This window comes from Dermacentor andersoni, chromosome 7 (genome assembly GCF_023375885.2).
Source record: "Dermacentor andersoni chromosome 7, qqDerAnde1_hic_scaffold, whole genome shotgun sequence".
Classification (NCBI taxonomy): domain Eukaryota; kingdom Metazoa; phylum Arthropoda; class Arachnida; order Ixodida; family Ixodidae; genus Dermacentor; species Dermacentor andersoni.
The window spans coordinates 151,893,521-151,913,894 of record NC_092820.1 but is presented as its reverse complement, the minus strand read 5'-3'; the positions used below and the strand labels follow the sequence as shown (position 1 = coordinate 151,913,894).

Genomic DNA, 20,374 nt, shown 5'->3' with positions numbered 1-20,374 from the left:
CTATGCCTACAGGCAGGGAATTCCAAAATTATACTGATGCGAAGTTAGCTGTAGACTTGCCATAGTTAGTCCTGTGTTTAGGTAAGATTACCTTATTTAATTCTGCAAAGCGAGTTGATGATACATGAGGAAACTGATAAGTGTGTAGTAAAAGAATTGAAAGCTTTCCATTCACACACACACACACACACACACACACACACACACACACACACACACATATATATATATATATATATATATATATATATATATATATATATATATATATATATATATATATATATATATATATATATATATATATATATGTATAAGAATGCCGAGAAAGTATATGTTAAGTTTTTGAACCGATATAATATATACATGTGAGTAGAGTAAGGAGGACGCACTAGACATGAAGCTGCTGAAGGTTATTATTCTTACTGCTCGATCCTGGAGGTGCTGGAGACTGACGCAATTCTCTGCACTTTCTTAGCGCTTTAAAGGTGAGCGCAACCTCGGAGTGTTCCGCCAAGCGGCAAATAAGCGTCGCCGTAACACGCCCCGCAATTGCTCGCGATCCGTCCTTCTGCCGTCTGCAACAGAATCCGGCATTCCTTCCTCTGTCGCCTTGAATGCAGTGTGGTCGTTTGTCTTGGTACGATCGATACTAATGTTATTGCGGTTGCAATGAATAACCTCGTTTGTACTAAGTTTATTCTAAATGCTGCTTCAAACTATAACACATAGTCGTTTTCTTTTTTTGCAAGCAATGCCTGAAATAACAAATATATGTTGTGCATTTTGCCAGTTGCTCCCAGTGCCGTCAATTCCAAAGGACACCTTTTCTTCCTCGTGTAGCAGCGGGCCAGAAAAAGTGAATCGCAATGTGCTGACACGCACTTGCTCCAAGTGACACTAAATTTGTCCGTGTGACACGGGTATGTGTGGCATTGGATATATGGCGCTGGGTTTGCCGCTGTTCGGCGAACCTGTTGATGCCAACTTAGAAGCACTTGGTATGTGCCCCTAAGTATGTGCCGCTCTCCAGTGGAGCTATTTGGCGACAACTTGGATAACTGGGTGTGTGTGTGTGTGTGCCTCTGCGTATTTGTCATTTTTCAGTGACAAGAAAAAGATTTAGCTTTTTTTTTCCGGTGCTCGGAATTCGCGCCACGCGAGGGCTTCGCGGCGGCACCGCTAGATGGCGCAGCGTGTGCTGAAAAAGAAAAGATTGAGGAGGTGCACACAGAAATGCTACAATGAAAAACATGCGCAGCATACCCCATTAAATCAAACAGCCTAGGTGACTATTGCGCACCGCCCCGTTACGAAGGGAATGTCAAGAAATAATCATCATCATCGAAGCGCGACACAGGAGCCCGGCTGTACAGTGAACTAGAAGGCCTTCTAGTTTACTATACCGGCTGCGTACACGTTCCGGCATTGGCAATACGGTGTGTCGCTACATTGATTCACTGCTAATCGCATTAACATCGACAGTCATCGTGAGATGGGTTCTGCCGGAATTTATTATTATTATTATTTATTATTATTAAACTTTCGAGAAAAAGTTGGAAGGTGATTCCACGTACTTGACGTCGATGAAACCTCGTCGCTCCAGCGCGGCTCGCAATAAATTATGCGGTTTATACACTCGCGTTCTCAACCCCAACTTGCCGAGACAAAAGATGGAAAGGAACGACGGTTGTCCCCAAGTTCGTGTTGCAAATCAATTGGAATTCAGCGCTTTGTCCGTTGTCAGTTCAGTTGGAATTCAGCGCTTTGTCCCCGTCCCTCTTTTTCATCCTTTGTCCGCAGCGCGCTATGTGCATTATGGACTACCATAGAGTTTCATATTACTATGATGGACTACGAACTAGCCCGGTCTGACACCTGGTTTCGCTCAGGAAGACAGCGTCTTTCGTATAGACTTCAACTTGAATTCCCTTCCAACATTTTTATTTGAGCCAGTTCTCGTGCAATATTGGCACAGAAATACTTCATCCGATTGAAAGGCCACAAAGTGTGCTGCTGCCTTTCTGTAAGCACTTACCTTTGTACCTGTAGACAGCAGTGCGATAGGGCATTAAACACGTACACATCTTACTAGAACCAAATGATTGGTTCCTCTGACATTGAACACGCCGCGCTGTCTGTCGTTGGCTGCAGCACCATATGCATATATGCCGTTCCTGCAGAAGTATACGTATACTTTCTGAAGGAATCAAGTGGTGAAATTATTCGCCATAGAAACAGGACACAACGACGCTCTCTTGATTGAACGTTTATTGATTACTTCGACACGTGATACTTTCTTTAGCATTTCCTTTGTTCGGCAAATAGTTGGAAAAGAAGAAAGACCGCCCGTTGGCAGAAAGCACAAATCCCCTACCCCAGCTGTATGTAATGATTTGCATTATTGTTGTGTAAGTAATAAAAATGCAGATGTACCGGCTCGCCCAGCTACCTACCGTATGTAATGAGGCGGAAGGTAATATTACAAGCCGCACTGTATGGCTAGCTCATGAAAATATATTCGATAATTAGCTTCTGATGACTCATTTTAGGACGCACGTACGTTTCATTTGCGTAATTGAACCTGAGTAGTAGTGAAATCGTATCGATTTAGAAAAGATCACGAAGTTAAATTATAGCAAGTCTCCTTATGTTTGCTAAATGAACAACTATTATTGAAGATTGCCTGTTTTCCATTTTTCCTGCTTTCCATTAACAGCGACCAGTGTGCCGTCGACGCCTGCAACGAAGCTATTCCGAGCGTGTAAGTTTGGTCTTGTTGGTGAGACCTAATGACGTTCCAAGGTGCAATAGTCCAGGATGCGAATTAAACAAATGATAAAGCTTTTATATCAGCTGTCTGAACATTGGGACCTATCGAATGAGTAATTTAGACCTCTTCCAAAAAAATCCACTTGAAAAGCTCGGACAGCGCTGTCTGCCACAGGCGATTAAAAAAAGATGAAAAAAAAAAACTTTGTTCAAACGAAATTAATAGTCACGTGATATTACTCAAACATACGACTCACGAGGGAGCAAGTAATCGCCATGCACATGCTATGCCACTTATTAACCGTATTATGTCCCGTTTTAAGTAACTTCGCTTGATGAATTAGCACTTGTGTTTTCGTGCTTGTTCCATGCGTGTCCTCCATCACTATTGAACGTTTTTAAAATGCTTTTTTTTTTTTTCGAGTCCATTCGATCATGGCCTCCGAGGTACGGGCGGCGCGTGCCGTCTTTACACAGCGTCCGCCGTCCAATCTCGGAGGTCATTATTCAATCCGCAGAGTTTCCCGTGAGAACCTCTAGAGGGAATATTCTGGCGCTGCGATCGTTAGACGGATTTGTCTCGACTTCGCACTTGCGCTTTCACCTATTCTGCAGCAAGGTAATTAGTTTGCGCACCTGCATATTCGTTGCTAATTGTTCGAAGCGACACCTTTGCGCAGTCACAAAGCAGAACTGAAACCAGGCCCGCAGGGTTCAAGACAAGTCCGTTACAATATGCTCGCTACATTGCCACGCTGGCTGAACCGCTGCACTCGCAACTCCCGTAGACACTAGCGTTAGAGTTTCCCTCTTGTAAATTCTCTAGAGAACCGATTTCATCATTGCCTCCGAGATTAGTAGTCGCACGCGAGCTTCGCTGCACGCTTCCCGATCTCGGAGGACGCGCTAATTTTTACTACTCGAACCGGTGGGTATAATAACCGCGTGTCGCCGCTCTGTCGCTCTAGCTAGCAGCAGTTGACCAACTTGGCAAAGCGACGCCGAGCAACCATGACGACGGTCGTTACTACCGCGAGACACGTCAGGACGGTGACCAGCAATGCTGTCTCGCTGGGCGACGAGACCGCAATCGGCGGTGGCCGTCGGAACGTGACTCGAGCGACGTTGGACACCGACGAGCTGACTCCTCGGTCGTTCCACACGGTCACGGCGACGTACAAGTCCGGCGTCAAGGGTTCGTTACCCGCGCGGTGGAGGAGCAGGGCGTCCGGGAGGTGGATTCGCAGCCGCTGCCTCAAACCGACTGCTCCCGCCCGGACGTTGCCGTCAATCGAACCGCCGACCTCGGCGGGGACGACGATCCTGAGCGCCGAGCTGAAGTTTCCCACGAGGTCGCCTGGGCGCGAGCTGACCCTCAGCTCCACGTGGGACGCTGCGGCGAGCACAAAAAAGAGCGCGTACGATAACTGGCAACTGGCTCTGACCACCGACTATGTGTGTCGTAGCAAGGGCATGTTTTAAAGCTCACCATTAAGCCAATACAAGTGGGATCCTGGGCACGTCCAGGCCAAGAAGACTACGTGGGCACCGTCCTCTTTCACTAAGGCGTTCTCCACTGTCAGGTCCTGGACGGAGCCAGGCGGTATGTCGTACGGATTGATGTCGATGTTGAGGCGGAAGGATCCTCCTTCGGCGTAGCGGACAAACCCTGGCGCCTTGTCGGTGGACACAAATCTCCGTTCGGCCTCTTCGATGTTCTGGTCAACGTAGACGAAGTGGCTGAATGGAATTCCAGTCGCCTGCCCCGCCGTCGGGATCGCAGATGCGCGTCCGACGAAGGCCTTGGAGGAGACTGAAAGAAGAAAAAAAAATAAAGGACATTCCACACGTGTGTCAATTTCATTCTACATTGTTATCCACACTGCGTCTCAGCGTGTTTCATTCCAAACTGCAACGCAGTGGCAGTTATACCGAGTTTTACTGTCATAGTAGTTCATTTGCACTTCAGGCTCAAGTGCCATACATTGTATATAGGTATCAAGAGGAGGTTTTAGCTCTGGGCCTAACTCCGATTTCCTTATTCGAATACAATGTGAAACGCAGAAATGCTAACGAATTTCGGTGCAGCTGAAAGAGAAGGCTGGTATCTATAGTGACTGCTCGAAGCAGAATTTTGATGCCGTGTCTCAAATCGTCGGCAAAAAAAAAAAAAAAAAAAAAAAAAAAAAAAGAAGCCAGAGAAATGGTAACAATCGGTCTCATATGGCTGTGCCTAACAAAAATATCGACCTCCCGGCTTCCTTTGTTCTTGTTTCTAAAAAAACAAAACAGAAACACTAAGTTTACGAATTCGTGACAATGCACCAAAAACAGATATTGCCATTCTGTAAATGCCTCCTTTAGAGCATCTGAAGCGGTCAAACGCAGTGAACAAATGCACAGTTTACACGAAGCTTCAGCGAAACCTACGTAAAGCCCCAACCACTGGCACGCGCTGGAAAGCTTCGGCGCGCGCCGAAGGGTCAAATGCGTCAAAGCGTCGGTCGGGAACTCGCTGAAGCGGAACGTCGCGCAGCGATTACGTCTACTGCCGATGCTAGAAGTTTGCCGGCGCGCGGCGAAGCTGCGCCGGCGTGCACCAATGGGAGGCTGCGACGCCTCGCAGGCGTCAACCAATCGGAGGCTGCGGAGCCTCTGGCTGCTAGGACTGTAATGGCCGACCGTGCGGAGACGCCGGCACCAACGATCGTCCGAGTGTTTTGGACGCACGACGCGCGCGACAGTGTTCCTGAAAGACAGTGTTGTAAAAGTAGGCCGACAACGACACGATCAACCGACCGACGACCGTAGGTTGTGGCAGTGCGACGTGGATCCGAAGCGACTTCGAACGACGCCGACTAATCCAACCTGCCCACTGGGTTCCGCCGGGCTCGGTACGATCGTCTGCTAAAACAGCCAACCGAATCACGATTGCCGCAACGTCTGTGCTTGTTGTATGTGCATTTTGTTGTGCTCAAAACGAATGGAAACACGTTTACGAGCTCCGAAGTCTGGATAATCAACACTCGCCTATCGCCGATGTTGTTTACGTTACGCGTAGGCCTAGCGCGTCCATCGAGTTCGTAACTGGCGAGTGAACGAACTCACCTGAGAAATCTGTCGAAGGAAATGAATTTTCAGGTCCGTTTGGTGCTGCAGTGATTTAAAATATGGCACTCTTGACTTCGTGTGACCTGTGATGTGGTGAATGAACCGTGTGGAAGTTGGGTTGGTCAACCGCGGCGTGTTTCGTGTGGTGTCGGTTGACTCAAGTTTAACGGGCAAGCTCTGCGCTGTTTCCAGTGGTAAAGATAACTCCCGAAAGCGAACTACACTAGTAGCCGAACTATTGGAAGTACTTACATAATCAGCCGTGCCGCCTGTTTCAGATGACATTGCGCTCTTTTATTCGGCATGTGAATCCAGTTCAGTACAAGTTCACTGTACTCATTCACTCACTTCTTTCAAGTGCGACCGTCTTTTGGGCTAGTTGGGGATAAATCGCTCGTGTAGCAATCAAGAGCACTGACGCACTGAAGCATACGTGGCAACGCAGTCATCTTTGAGTCAGTGTGTCGTTATAGTTGAGCACTGCAAAAAGAAATTATCTGTTTGCAACGTGTGCCCTGTGTGCAGTGCATAGCAGGACCTGCATCATGCAAGACCTATGCATGTAGCAGCGTATACCATGATTGCTTCGATGCCCGCTTCAGAAGCAGCAAGTACTGAGTCAATGAAACTGTAATTGAATTTTTATCTCACTTTTTGCTTATGGAAAGTGTAGATGGTGTGAGTGCATTGTGGGGAAGGTGAAAAGGTGTCATCAGTGTTTTGTGCAGTCAGTATGCTTAAACTGCTGGAATCCCTTCAGCCTCTACTAAAATGTTTCTTGCTGCGATACTATAAATTGTAGTCAGGACAAAGATGTACTCAAAACCAAGTTACTAATGCATCTGCCCAGAATGTGTTTGATTAACAAGTTAACGCTTCCACAACAACAATATGCCGATGAACAGCATATGTGCTTACAATAAATACATTCCGTAAAGGTGAACGACTGGGCCTACAATATCAAACTTTGTAGTAGCACCGTAAAAAGTGCTGCCATGCGTATCAGCCACAACGAAACTGCTGCACGTCCAACCTTCTCCCTTGGAGGCACTTCTATAAAGACTGTTCGGGCCCTTCTCATTCTGGGTGTAGCATTTAGCTGTTCTCTCAAATTTTCCACATATGTCACCAGCACTGTATGTAAGCACCGGCCCTTTCTTGGGTTTGTGTCCCGTGTGTCCCTTCCCTGATGACCTAAGGTTTTCCGAGCACTCTACACTTCTATCATTCTGTCACGACTTGAGTACTGCTCATCAGTATAGTTCCCGTACCAAACTCGCGAGGCTACAAAACTTCTTGTTTTGTGCCGGACAATACGCACCCTTTACTCCCGTCTTTTCGGTTGTCACAAGCTCATGCCAGCCTTCGAGGATTGCCTCAAACCCCTCAAGTAGCACACCCTGCAATACCAACGCAACATTGCACTAGTCTATACTGCAGGGTGTTTGACGTCTCTCTAAACAGCACTAATCTTTTTTCACTTCGTCTGAACAAGTGGTCAGCACAGCCTGAGCCCTCATCACGCCTGTATGGCCCGACACCACAACTCATGATTATATCTGGCATGCAGAGCTTTCTCTCCACCCCCCTGGCGATTTGGATTCTCCTTCCTTGGAACCAGACTTCATTGGCACTCCTGTGTGTTGTGCACCTGTCGAGTGTGTGCGTGTGTGCTGTGCTGTGTTATTGAGCAAGTGTGTGTGCACGTGGAGGGGAAGGAAGTGTCTTCTGCATCCTGCAAATTCCTGCTTTAGATGGCTGGTTATCAGATTCTCTAACATACAGGCATCAGCCTTCTTTGTAGTCTAGTGTGCCAAGTTACCACTAAGATTATTATTATTATTAGAATCATTACTTTGACCACATTGATTGTGTTGAAGCCAGCGTGACACATAATTCAAAATATTTCTGGAGCTTTGTGGGCTCTCTCTTCTAAAAGAAGTGCCAAAGATGTACGTCTTCTTCATGAAAATAGTGGTGTTGTCTCGAACACTGCTGATGCCTTTGCAGAACATTTCTGTTTGCTATATGGCGTGAAATATGCTTCAAGTAACCTTCCTTCTCAGTCTGGCGCAGTGTATGCTAACAGTCAATGAAAACCTCGTTTCCAAGTATATGAAGTGCCTTAAACTTTGCCTTAAACTTTCCCTTTCTTGTGGTGTTGATGGTATTTCCTCCACAGAGCTTAACCCTTTGAGACGCTGTCTACACAATTGGGCACAGCAGGAGCGTGCATCAATAGCAAAAGCACTGATGAAAGTAATGGTATTTAAAATGTGTTTCATACATCTTGAAACACTTATTATTGGAACTGTGCTGCAATTTTGAATAATGTGCAGAATGTTTTAACAAAATGAGTGAGAAGGAGGACGGCTGGGTGTTGTTACTCTGTGTCAGTATGTTGTATGTAGCGGGTTCACTTCTTTCATTGTTTTTTACAATGTCGTGCACCAGGCATAATTGTCAAGTGGCTGGATAAGTGCTTTTCAAGCTTTTCAAAACACGAAATAGTACATGTTTTCATATTTTGTGTTCCTGTAGTGAGTTTTCGCATGGAGTCGAAATTTTGTAAACTTGACAAAACTCGCTAAACTATTGAAAATTCTTAATATTTGCTGCGGCTGTACACTTTCTACGATTCTGAGGATGCAAGAGATGTGGTGAAAGCAACTTTTCAATCAACGGGATAAAGTGGTGTCTGAAAGGGTTAAGATGTATGGAAGCATACTTGTTCCTCGTTCTCACAAGCATCTTCAATAGTTCCCTAAAGTCTAGTACCTTTTCTAGCACTCGGAAGGTAGCATGAACATTGCCCATGCACAAATCAGGTGCTAGATGTGCAGTTACTAACTGCCGACCTATATCTATCCTCTTCAGTGCGTCAGGTGTTTGAATCGATATGGGATTCCTCGCTTTCTGTTAGTGCTAAGATCATTTTAATAAATGAACAGCATGACTTTGTGTGCCGACATTTCAGACTTTCAGACTGTCAACAGTGTTCACTACTGCATCGACTTCCAAAAAGACATTTTTTCACTCTTGAACTGGTGCAGAAACAATAAGTACTCTTAAATGCTTCCAACACTATGGCATTAAGTTATATGCACAAAACGCACCATGTGAAATTTTGATACACCCTACGTGATGCTCCACTCCTTAGGGTCGATGAAATGAAAGATCTTGGTGTGTACTTCGACAAAATGCTAAGCTTCTCTTCACATAGATAATTACACAAGATGTCCTTCACGCTCTTGGAATTGCATGCCGTATATTGCATGATTTCCACTCACCTGTTGTGTTTCTGAAATTCTGCTGTGTGCCTCCAACTACTAGAGTATGCCTCTGTAGGAGGGGGGTGCAATGAGCAAATCTAATTCTGACCTCATTGAACGCATCCAGAATAAATTGATGTCTATCTTCAAGCACCACTTTTGCCATTCTGGCGACCACAGTTGAGCCTTTGTTCCTGCACCTTTTGTTCCTGTATAAGGTGGTCCATGACATTACACATTCCTTAAAGCTTCTTGATCATATGCATTTGTTTGTGCCGCAACAGTATACCAGGTAGCATTCCACATTCGTTGCCTGGGCTTGTTACAAGATTGTGCTAATAAGACTCGACTCCAAAACATACTTCAGAGTTCATTTCCTGTGTTTTGTGTATCTGTAAATAATCACGTAGGATTAACTCCCTTTTACTTTTTCGCGTTTCCTTTTTTCCCTATTTGTTTCTCTATCTTCCATTTTTTTGTCTACTGCATTCATGTTTTCTCTACATTTTGTCTCACATAGTTAGTGCTCGTTAAGTGCACCAGTACAAAGGCTCTCTAGCTGTAAAAATTTGAATGATTGACTATTATCGTAGTATAAAATTGTGCTTTTTAAGTATGTACTAGTATACTATTTTAGTGTAGTAGCTTTCGTGCAATTAAAAAAAGGGCATGAATTAAGAAGAGAGAGAGAAAATGATAAATGAAAGGTAGGGAGGTTAACCAGGACTGAGCCCGGTTGGCTACCCTACACTGGGGAAAGGGAAAGGGGGACGGAAAGATTAAAAGAAGAGAAAGTCCACTGGGGATATCAGTCGGTCACTCAGTCTGGATCACAGACGCCGACTCAATCCGGTATCTTTCAAATATCGCAGCAGCGCTTTTGTGGCCTTTTGTAGCTGCGATATGCGAGGCCATGGTCCCAAGATCTTGTTCAAGGTGAACGGCTTTCCATCTAGCTGATTGAGAGCTCTGCAGAGGTCTTGCCTTTCATCTTCAAAAGATGGGCAGTAGCACATTAGGTGTTCTATGGTTTCCTCGACACCGCAGGCATTGCACTCGGCGCTATCAGCCATTCTAATCAAAAATGCATATGCACTGGTGAATGCGACGCCCAAACGTAAGCGGCACAGCACTGTTTCCTCATTTCGCAGAAGACCTGGTAACAGCCGCAGTTGCATAGAGGGATCGAGGGAATGCAATCGATGTAGAGTGAATCCAGGTGTGTGCCACTTTTCCAATGTCAAAAGAGTGTGCTAGCTTGCCTAAGTGTTGGGCTGTGTCAGTCTGCGATAAAGGTACAGAAATAAGGGTTGCTCCTTCGTGGGCTTTCGTAGCAGCTTCGTCAGCGAGGTCGTTGCCGGAGATACCGCAATGACCAGGCAGCCACTGAAACACGACGTCGTGTCCTTTCATGATCATGTGATGGTGCATTTCTCGTATCTCCGACACGAGTTGTTCACATGACCCGCGACGGAGAGATGACAGAAGACATTATAAGGCCGCCTTTGAATCGCAGAATATTGCCCACCGATTAGCCGGTTGGTTATTAATATAATCAACGGCACCTCGGAGGGCAACAAGCTCCGAACCGGTCGATGTTGTCAAATGAGAAATCTTGTATTGGATGCTTAGTGATCGTGATGGTATAACCACTGCGCTGGTGGAGCTGGTCTGAGTGGAAGAACCATCCGTATATATGTGGACTCGATCAAAGTAGAAAGTGTGCAAACAATCCAGAGCTGCTTGCTTCAAGGCCAAGGTAGGCAGGACGGTCTTCTTTCTTATCCCTGGAACCGTAAGACGCACTTGAGGTTGCTTTAAACACCACAGAGCTGAGGTTGAACGTGCTGAGGGTGTGAAGCCCGATGGTAAGGATGGATGCTGACCTTGTTGGAGAAGGACGCCTGTGGTCGTCGTTCTGGCATGAATTAAGAAAGTGCAATAATATGCTATGTGCCTGATCATATGCATTGTGCTATTTATTTCTTCTGAGTTTTAATAATGGCTGGCTACTGTATGCAGTGTTGTGCAATAAAATAATATGCCACAGCAATTATTGCGGGCCTCGCAGAACAAATTGAATATATCTTTCTCAGTCAAAACATCATAGCAGGCTGAAAACAATAAACTGCAATTTTTCTTTTTGTGGTGACGAAGTGTATAAATTGTGAAAATAACGTGTTTATATATTTCTTATATTATGCAAATGAGCTGCTCCCATACATTCGAATAAGTGCTTCAATAGTACGACTTGGCAAAGGGCAACGAAAGACTCCTATTAGAACCCTCTAATTCTCAAGCTTGTATTATCTGACGGTATGTCATTTGATTAATGTAAAGAAAGGCAAACTTGATATGTGGAAACCAGTTACAATAGAACATGGCCCTTACACTGTGAAAATGTTTTGTAGCAATACACTCAATGTGAAGGCCTCCGGATGGGGTGTTGATGCGTCAAAGCAACCTAGAATAATAGAGGTGCTCCATGGGCTAGATTTGGCAGAATCAAGAATTGGGGGGAGACAAGATACGAATTGCATACATTTTAGCTATTCTAGCTTTTTTTTTTTTTTTTTGAATGCTACAGGGGTTTCAATTCTGTTTTGCTGATTTTCTCAGAACCCACTTGTTCACGTTTCTCTCATGCACCAACAAGCATAATTATATTGACACGGATGCTTTATCTGTATCCGGTTACCGTATTTCACCGGCTAAAAAATGTTAAACGTTATCGCTCGGTGCAGGATGCACCTGAACGTATCGGAAGTTTCGCGAATGTTATCGATGGTTCTGTCTGTTGTCGACGAACCTTGCTAATCTGATTGCATACGCGACACGAATTGTGTTGTAGTTTCTGGAAGGCACGCGGACACCAGCGAATAGGCTGTAACTTTCGACGACTGCCGTATGCAAACCGACGCGCTTAACCCGCAGATGAGATTTTCTACGATTGCCGACATTGCTCGCCGCTATCGTTGCGATTGAGCCGGCACTATTCATTTACCGTCACTACTACGTGGCAATATTTCCAACACAGATTTTTTTCAGTTACACATTGCACGCCTAATTCTTACATAGTTGGCTGTGCAATAAGCTACCAAAAAATGAAATGGTGCAACAGTTTTTGATATATGGCATCGTCGTGCAGGTGTTTGCAAAGCGATCTTGCAGACGGACGACGCGCGAGCGCTGATGTCGATATTTTATACACTATTGTTACTTCAAAAATAAAAACAAACTGTTGCGGCAGGTGTATATTCATTATTCAAACGTGTTTTTAATATCTAAAAGCACATACAGATCAATAACTTATTGTTTCGAGCTTAGTTTACAGCAAGCTGTTTAAGGCCGGACTTTGACGGATGAAGACGGAGTAGTCCAGCAACAGTGCGCCGCAGCCGAGGAGCGAGCTTCGGCGCGCGTCGGAGCTTTTCTCCAGTGGTTGCGCGCCCTTTACCTCCAGCCGAAGCGAAGCGACGCATTCGCTTGCCAGCGCGCGCCGAAGCTTTCGGCGCGTGCCAGTGGTTGGGGCTTAAGCGGGTTCTGCTAAAGTTCTGCTAACAGAGAGAGAGAGAGAGAGAGAGAGAGAGAGAGAAATGCAAAGGGAAAGACAGGGGGGTTAACCAAAGATTATCTTCGGTTGGCTGCCCTGTACAGGGGGAGGGGCAAAGGGATGCGATAGGTGAGAGAGAGAGAGAAAAGGATAAAAGAAAAAAAGAACGTACACACACACACGCACGTACACACAAACTGTTTCTGTGGGCACTGTCCCCCAGCCCGCAGAGGCGTTCCTAGTGTTACGCAGTGTCACCGTACCATCTTACGTCACACAGTGTACATTCACAATTTGTCAGAAAGTCCCGTGTCTTTTAAGTACCACAGCAGCGCCTTCATAGCGGATCGCGCTGATGTTCGCGCAGGCCAGTTTCCAAGGATCTTGTTTTCTGTCATTGGGCGCTTGTCCAGTTTGTCTATAGGGTGGCTGAGAGGACATTTACGTGATGTAGTATTACATCGATTTTGTCCGTTTTATATGTGTCAATAGGTGCAGTGACAGAATGCTATTATCATTGTTCATTGCTGAGTTAGATTCTTAAACTTATTTTTTTTCCCAATTATGCAATTTCCCAAAATTTCTGTCTAAACAAATGACGACATAAATGAGACATATTCTTCCTACACTCAGTAAACGATTTCGTTTAATGCAAGAAACCTGATCAAAATTAGGCGCACTAGAGACTGAGCAAAAGAATTTCGCCCTTCTCATGCATTTAGATAGGAGCTTACTCTGAAACATTTTTTTCCGGAATCAAATGTCTAGTTGGTATTCCTTGTGTTGCGTCGTTAGGGGCAAACATGATGCCTTATTTTTGTTGTGTTTTATTCAGTGCTTGACAACGTGCGTGTCTAGTTACGCGCATTGGGTCTGCGTTAATAGGTCCCAACGCTTTCGAGTGGCGCCATTATGCGATGTCCCTGGGGGCAGTATTGCGTTCCCAGCTTTGAGGACGCGGATCTCGCGTCCTCGAAGGGATGGTTGCGCAGGGAACTTGCGAAGGGATGGTCGAAGGGAACTTGCGCAGGACTTCTCCCGCAGTTCAAAGTCAGAGTAGAGCGGACGCAATGCTCGCACTAAATGACATCCATACTCATCTCACAAGTCGTTTGCAGCACTGCCGAAAGTACGAGGCGCACCCGGCTAATATTCTTGCGCAGCTGAATGTAGTTCCTGGCCTAACTGTCTGATTATTCGCGGCATTAGGGAAGTTGTCTTTCGTTCGTTACAGCAATACGAAGCAAAAATAAAACTGATACGTGAACCCATGTTGGAACCTTTAGGTATGCTCGTCTTCTACCACGAATCGCTGAGGCGGTGAGCAGACGACGCGGCGCGGATGAACGCATCTCGAGGGGGCATCCGGTCTTCTTATTGGCTAAGGAGTCCTGCAGCTTCCACAACGCTGGAAACGACTTGTGAGGATGGAGTTTGTGGAAGTGAACTTGCACTCCCTCATTTTTGCATCCCACGGGCAAACACCCAGTTGTCCAGAGACTGACACAATGCTCAGCGCCACTCGTCCCACGGTCGGGCTTTCCCAAACCAACAAGGTCACGCGCACCTGAACTCAATGTTGTGACCGGCCATCCTCCAGAGGCCATCCGTCTGCTGACGAAGACGGTGCGGTCTACGCTCGCGACGCGAGTGGACACCGAATAACGGCCCACGCCGTCGAACCAGGTGAAGTAGCCGCTGTAGATTCCGTCATTGGCCGTGACGTCAGCGCCTGCGGAAAGGGAAATTCAGGAGGTCTTTTTACCTTGTACACACGCATATCACCATTCACGGTATAGCGGGTTACTGGTAGTTCCCGGATGGCTGTCAGTAAGGTGGCAAACATACTGTGACATTTTTTTCTTCAACGGTTTTTTCTTCAAGAAGAATGATTGGTATAACGTTAAGGGATAAGAAAAGAGCAGATTGGGTGAGGGAACAAACGCGAGTTAATGATATCTTAGTTGAAATCAAGAAATAGAAATGGGCATGGGCAGGACACGTAATGAGGAGGGAAGATAACCGATGGTCCTTAAGAGTTACGGAATGGATTCCAAGGGAAGGAAAGCGTAGCAGAGGGCGGCAGAAAGTTAGGTGGGCGTATGAGATTAAGAAGTTTGCAGGGACAACATGGCCACAATTAGTACATGACCGGGGTAGTTGGAGAAGTATGGGGGAGGCCTTTGCCCTGTAGTCGGCATAACCAGGCTGATGATGAATGATGATGACATACATACTGGGGATGTGATTGTGGTGCACGGGCGTTCTCATCGAAGGAGGAAAAGAAGGAACATATGTTGGCGATTACGGGACTGCCGACGCACTATACACCAGCAGCTAGGTAGTACTGAAGCCCCTGGATGGGCTTACTTTTGCTAAAGAAAGTGTACGCAGGGATTTAAGGTAAATCGTGATTGGTCACTGAAGAATAGTACCTCTGCATCCTCTCGAGTTAAAGTGAGTCACAAGATGGCGCCACCAACACGGTCACTCAATACCCGGTATTCTGCTAAGTGCATAAAATTCTCTCTGCATGTAGGTATCTACGAGTAGTACAAGCGACGTTGCGATTCCGTCCTAGGACTGCAAATTTCTAATCGGACCACCTGATTCTCAGCCGTTCTCGGCTGCGGTTGGCTTCCCTTCGCATTTTAGTTGCCAGCTCTCGAGCAGATGAAGTCGGGACGTGGGAGGAGGGGGGGATGCGACGAAGGCCACAGGGAGCGTCACGTCTAATGCAATCGCAATGAACTCATCAGGCCCTGTTTTCACTTGCTAGCTCTATGGTTTCCACCTTCGTGAACAAAGGCTTTCATCCTTTACAAAGTAAAGCAAGAAATGATATCCTAAAATGTTTTGGTGTACGTAATATAAAGGCACGCACCGATGCAGGGAACACTACATGTCAGACGTGTAAATGTTTAGTTGCCATCAGTTTTCAAGAAGATTGATGCTTTGTGTGGGACGTACTGCTACGGCGTCACCGTCCACGAAAAATCCATGTGTAGTGCGTTTCAAATGTCACCGAATGATGCGGCAATCCAGCATGAAAAGTGAACGCGAGAAACCACCACGTGACGTTAAACAAACCAGTGTGTTTGGGTAAAGCTACTTTCATCGGTACAAACTGGAGAAATGGACACTGTCCAGATATCTACACACGCATGTGCTATTGTGAGAATGTGCGCGTGCTATTTAATCAATGAAACAGTTTCTGGGGTCCTTAAATGACTTGGTTCTCGAAGCTGCTTGTCAGGGAAGTAATCTTTGAAGGTGGCACTTGTAGTGCGACTCGAGCTTGGAGCTGCGGCACATTCATTGCCCATGGCAAGCACCATAGGAGAGTTAAGCACAACACACATGGTGCGATTTTGCATACGATCCGTCGGGCAAAATGTTGGTGAGGTTGAATTGAAAAAAGAAAAAAAGTCTGTGCACCGTACATTGGGTGCACGTCAAAGAACTCCATGTGGTCAAAATTAATCCGGAGTCCACTCCCCCCCCCCCCCCCCCCCCTCCCTACACTGCGGTGTGCCTTATAATGATATCCTGGTTCTCACACGTAAAACATCAGAATTTTTAACGATTTAACTTTAACTGCTATTCTGCCATTAGTATTCTGGCGGGTCTGAGAAGGTTGAAACTTACCGAGGCCGTTGTCGTGTAGCTCAACTTCGATCCCGTCGGGCGACCGGGGTCTGATGACCGTGGCCGTGACCCTGGCATGGAGCACGAGCCGCGTTCCCTTGCTGACCTCGGCGTACACGACGGCATCCGTGGCGACATTGACCTCGGTCCTCTTTACGAAAGAGCGCACAAGCACGGGCTCCACCGTAGCGTCGACGACGAACGACGTGGCGCGGACGTGGACCTGGACTTCCCTACTTCCGGGATTGAGCGACACCACCAGCGTCCACGTACCAGGCTATACGCGGAGAGAGAGAGAGAGAGAAGGCGTCAATTGGTGTGACGCTCACGGAAGAGGCGTGCAGAACTATGGCCTTTCTTTTTAAGAGCGTTAGCTCTTACTCATCACGTTTCTCGATTTCTTGAGGTATGCTACCACCTCCCTTCGGGGTGAAATTTTCAGTCCGGGGAATTCAAGATGGCGGCCCTCACAGTAAATCGATATAGCAACCCAATAAGTGATTGATTGGTGACGTCATTAGTATATCGAATTGGTGATTGATTGGTGAAGTCCCTGATATATCTAAGGTGGCCACCAACTGATGACGTCACCGATAAGTCCAAGATGGCCGAATTCGGGTGCCAATGATGACGTAATCGAAAATGCGGATAGAAGTGAATCCACGTGATTATGACGTCATAATCAATGACGGCGGCATAGTTTAGGAATTTGAAATCCAAGATGGCGGCCAAATTCGGGTGCCCATGATGATGTCATAATCCAAGATGGTGGTTAGAAGTGATAACACGTGATTATGACGTCATAATCCAAGCTGGCGGCATAGTTTCGGAATGTGAAATCAAAGATGGAGGTGGAATTTGGGTGCCAGCGATGACGTAACGGTCCAATACGGCGGATAGATGTGACACCACATGATTATGACGTCATGACACCATAGTTTCGGTTTCGCAAATTCAAGATGGCGGCTCTCGGTGTGACGTCATAGCCGAGATGGCGGCCACTAAAATTAGTTCTGGCATCACGAATGTCATGGTATATTTTCGTATTTGGGCCATGGTGGGGGATAAGTTCTCGAAATTCAACTTCCATAGATTGTGACTCTGGTTCATTTGGAACATAATCTTTAACCTCTTGTACCGGTGAACAGTTCAGCAGACTTATGTAGACTCAAATACGTGATGTCATGGCGAACTCAGTGCGGGGACTTAAAGGTGGCGTCACCACTCGCGTTTGCTCTTCAGCATCCTTGTCTCACTTGGCAAGTCTTTTTTTTTTGCGGTAAGAGCGGTCGTTTTGTTGTTCCAAGAGCGTAGTTTACTGATTTCATTTCTAAGCGCCGAATGAAATACAAATGACCTTTATTAGAGAGTTTTAGCTGGTACTCCTACACATCACCGAGTTGCCGGAGCCGTAGAAGGCGGTAGAAAAGCTTGTAGCGGCATCTTGCGGAAATTTGTCGAAGTATAGCGAGTTTGAAACGTTATTGTAGCGCGTGAGTGTTATTCAAGATGGACAATCATAAAGAGCTCATCGTGCGAACGATTTTGCTTGCGTCATACGCTTGAAGTAGAATACGATAGCTCACTACACACCGTCGTGTGCACCCCGGTTAAACACCGCGCCCCGAGGTGTAACCATGGCTCTGTTGCTGCCGCACATTTATCCGGTAACCCGGTTTTCCGCAAACGGTATTACGCACATTTACTGACCAGCTAAACCTTTTTTCCATTAGGCTATGGTAGGCATCGATGGTATTCCGCCTCCATGCTCATGTCGTGTGCTGTAACGGAACTTGTACGTGACGCGTTACGAATGACTGAAATTCCTTGTAATCGTTACGTCTTTCGTCGGTGTTTGTAGCGGAAAAAAAATATCGCGAAGCTCACATCGCGTCGTCGTGGCGTCAAACGCTTTAAATGTACCCTTTTCAGTCTTGCTTCTTTGGCTTAAATATAACCGGCGGCCAGATTGGTGGCGCCAGCAGGTGGGGCAAGGCTCAACCACACAAACGCAGAGCCAATTACTATATTCTGCTTAACTGCTGGTGCAAATTTTCGACAGCAGCATAATTGTGTTCACAATTACGCCGCTCCCGAAAATTTGCACCAGCAGCGAAGCAGAATACAGCAGGTTACTGCAATTTTAGCTCTGTGTTTGTCTGGCTGAGCTTTATGCCACCAGGCGGCTGCACCGCTGCGGCCGCTCACATTTACGCCCCCGCCCATCCGGCAATCCGTCCAAACCACCTCCGCTTGCCTGAATAGCGGATACGTTAAAGGTCTCTAATCTCAGAGCCAGTTGGTGTTGGCATGACATACAAGAACTACACGTGCCATTGTGGCCTAATGGTTAGTGCGTCATACTGTCGTGCCAGGGGACCGAGTTTCAATCTGGCTATCGGGCACATTATTCAATATTTTCTTCAAGTGTAAGCTATTAGGCCAGACAGCAACAGCAGCCTCGGTCAGGAAAGTCCGGGAGGGGGTCCGCAAAGAAAGCATCGATTTGAAATAAATAAATAAATAAATAAATAAATAAATAAATAAATAAATAAATAAATAAATAAATAAATATCGTGTCGTACCGTGGCGGTGCCAGGAATCCTGATAGTTATGTAAACGCCCGCCTTCGTGGACTGCGTCGTCAGACACTCGTTGCACTTCCTGCCGTCGGGGTAGCGCAGTTCGATCTTCAGCGCGCACGTCCCATCGCAGGAAAGTGTCACGGTGGTCCCCTTTCCCAGGTCTCGATCGACGAGCACGGAGAAAGCGACGCCTTCCTTCGGCACCTTCGCAGTCTCTGCGAAGATCTGGACAGAGGATGCAGAGATGGCACGGCGAAGTGGTATTAGGAGCCAGGAATTCGTTTGACGCTGCGTGTGTGAATACAGTCAAACTACAAGACGTTTATCACCGATTATCCTTATTATAATTCTCTATTGCTTCCAGTCTAACTCGTGCAGTTAACCTTATTTTTGCTTTACTTAAGCGTAATAGTCCATCCATCTTCTCCGACTTCTGAGTTACACAATAGTTGTTTGTTGGCAGTTTTACCTTTTCCAATTTTCCATTCGTTCCTACAATTATCTGTGAGTACAAACAACCCGACTCGTGGCTCATCCCCCTCTGTGAGTACGTGCTATCTATTTAGTTATCACGATCATCATCGTGAGAATCATCATCTCGTCCTCATCTTTGCCAAGATTATTTTGCTTCAGTATGAATTGACTGGGTTAGGTCGAAACGACTAGAACAGACACGGGCGCTTTATTGCTTTATTCCGCAACTGTAATTCCTGCGTGGTTGCCAACTGCACGAACAGACTCGCCGGATGAATAGGGAACTACATTTATCCTGCGTCGCCGTCAACTGGTTACATAGAGTGATTACGTGATATATATATATATATATATATATATATATATATATATATATATATATATATATATATATATATATATATATATATATATAGGCTATATCTAGACTTGGCTAGTTATGGGCGATATCGATACAGATATGGGCTGTGTCTAGAATCGGCTACAGGCATGGCGAATATCGGACACTGCAGCACATACTAGTGGTTTATTAGCAATTCAGCCAAGGGCAAATTTCTCTGCAGTTGACATTGAATACTGAAAAAAAAAAGGATGAGAGTCGATGCTCCTCACACTGTGTTCACAAGGGTAGTCAAGTCTACGCAAACTTATTAATACTGTTGATTGCAGAGCGCTGTTTCGGGATTGCACTCGGACAGACTCATCGGCGCTTCAATAAAGCGTCACTTTATCGGACCACGGCCCTTCCTTCGCGATGCCACCGTGCAATCGAATCATCGAGGGGCGCCGACTTCGGACCTTAAACACCTTCCCTCCTTAACTAGTGTTGAAGCTACCAGAGGACAAAGGGAAAGGGAAATTAACTAGGGTTGTCGGGAACGTAAGCCTCACCACATTCGGACTCTTGTCGTGGTCCAGCAGGGCTTGGACTCGACACACTGTGTACACAAGGGTCATGA

At 46.2% G+C, this 20,374-nt stretch overlaps 1 protein-coding gene across 1 annotated transcript in view; it reads right to left on the bottom strand.

The window, feature by feature from the left end:
- Positions 1-2,253: 2,253 nt before the first annotated feature.
- Positions 2,254-20,374, bottom strand: part of LOC126533573 (calcium-activated chloride channel regulator 3A-1-like) — a 39,981-nt gene continuing 21,860 nt past the window's right edge. Inside the window, exons 10-14 of the mRNA XM_072289538.1 lie at positions 18,942-19,166; positions 16,357-16,633; positions 14,214-14,440; positions 4,262-4,637; positions 2,254-4,165 (exon numbers count right to left, since the gene is read on the bottom strand). Of these exons, the coding sequence (XP_072145639.1) occupies positions 3,741-4,165; positions 4,262-4,637; positions 14,214-14,440; positions 16,357-16,633; positions 18,942-19,166 (1,530 nt within the window). The 3' untranslated portion in view covers positions 2,254-3,740. The remainder of the gene's footprint in view (positions 4,166-4,261; positions 4,638-14,213; positions 14,441-16,356; positions 16,634-18,941; positions 19,167-20,374) is intronic.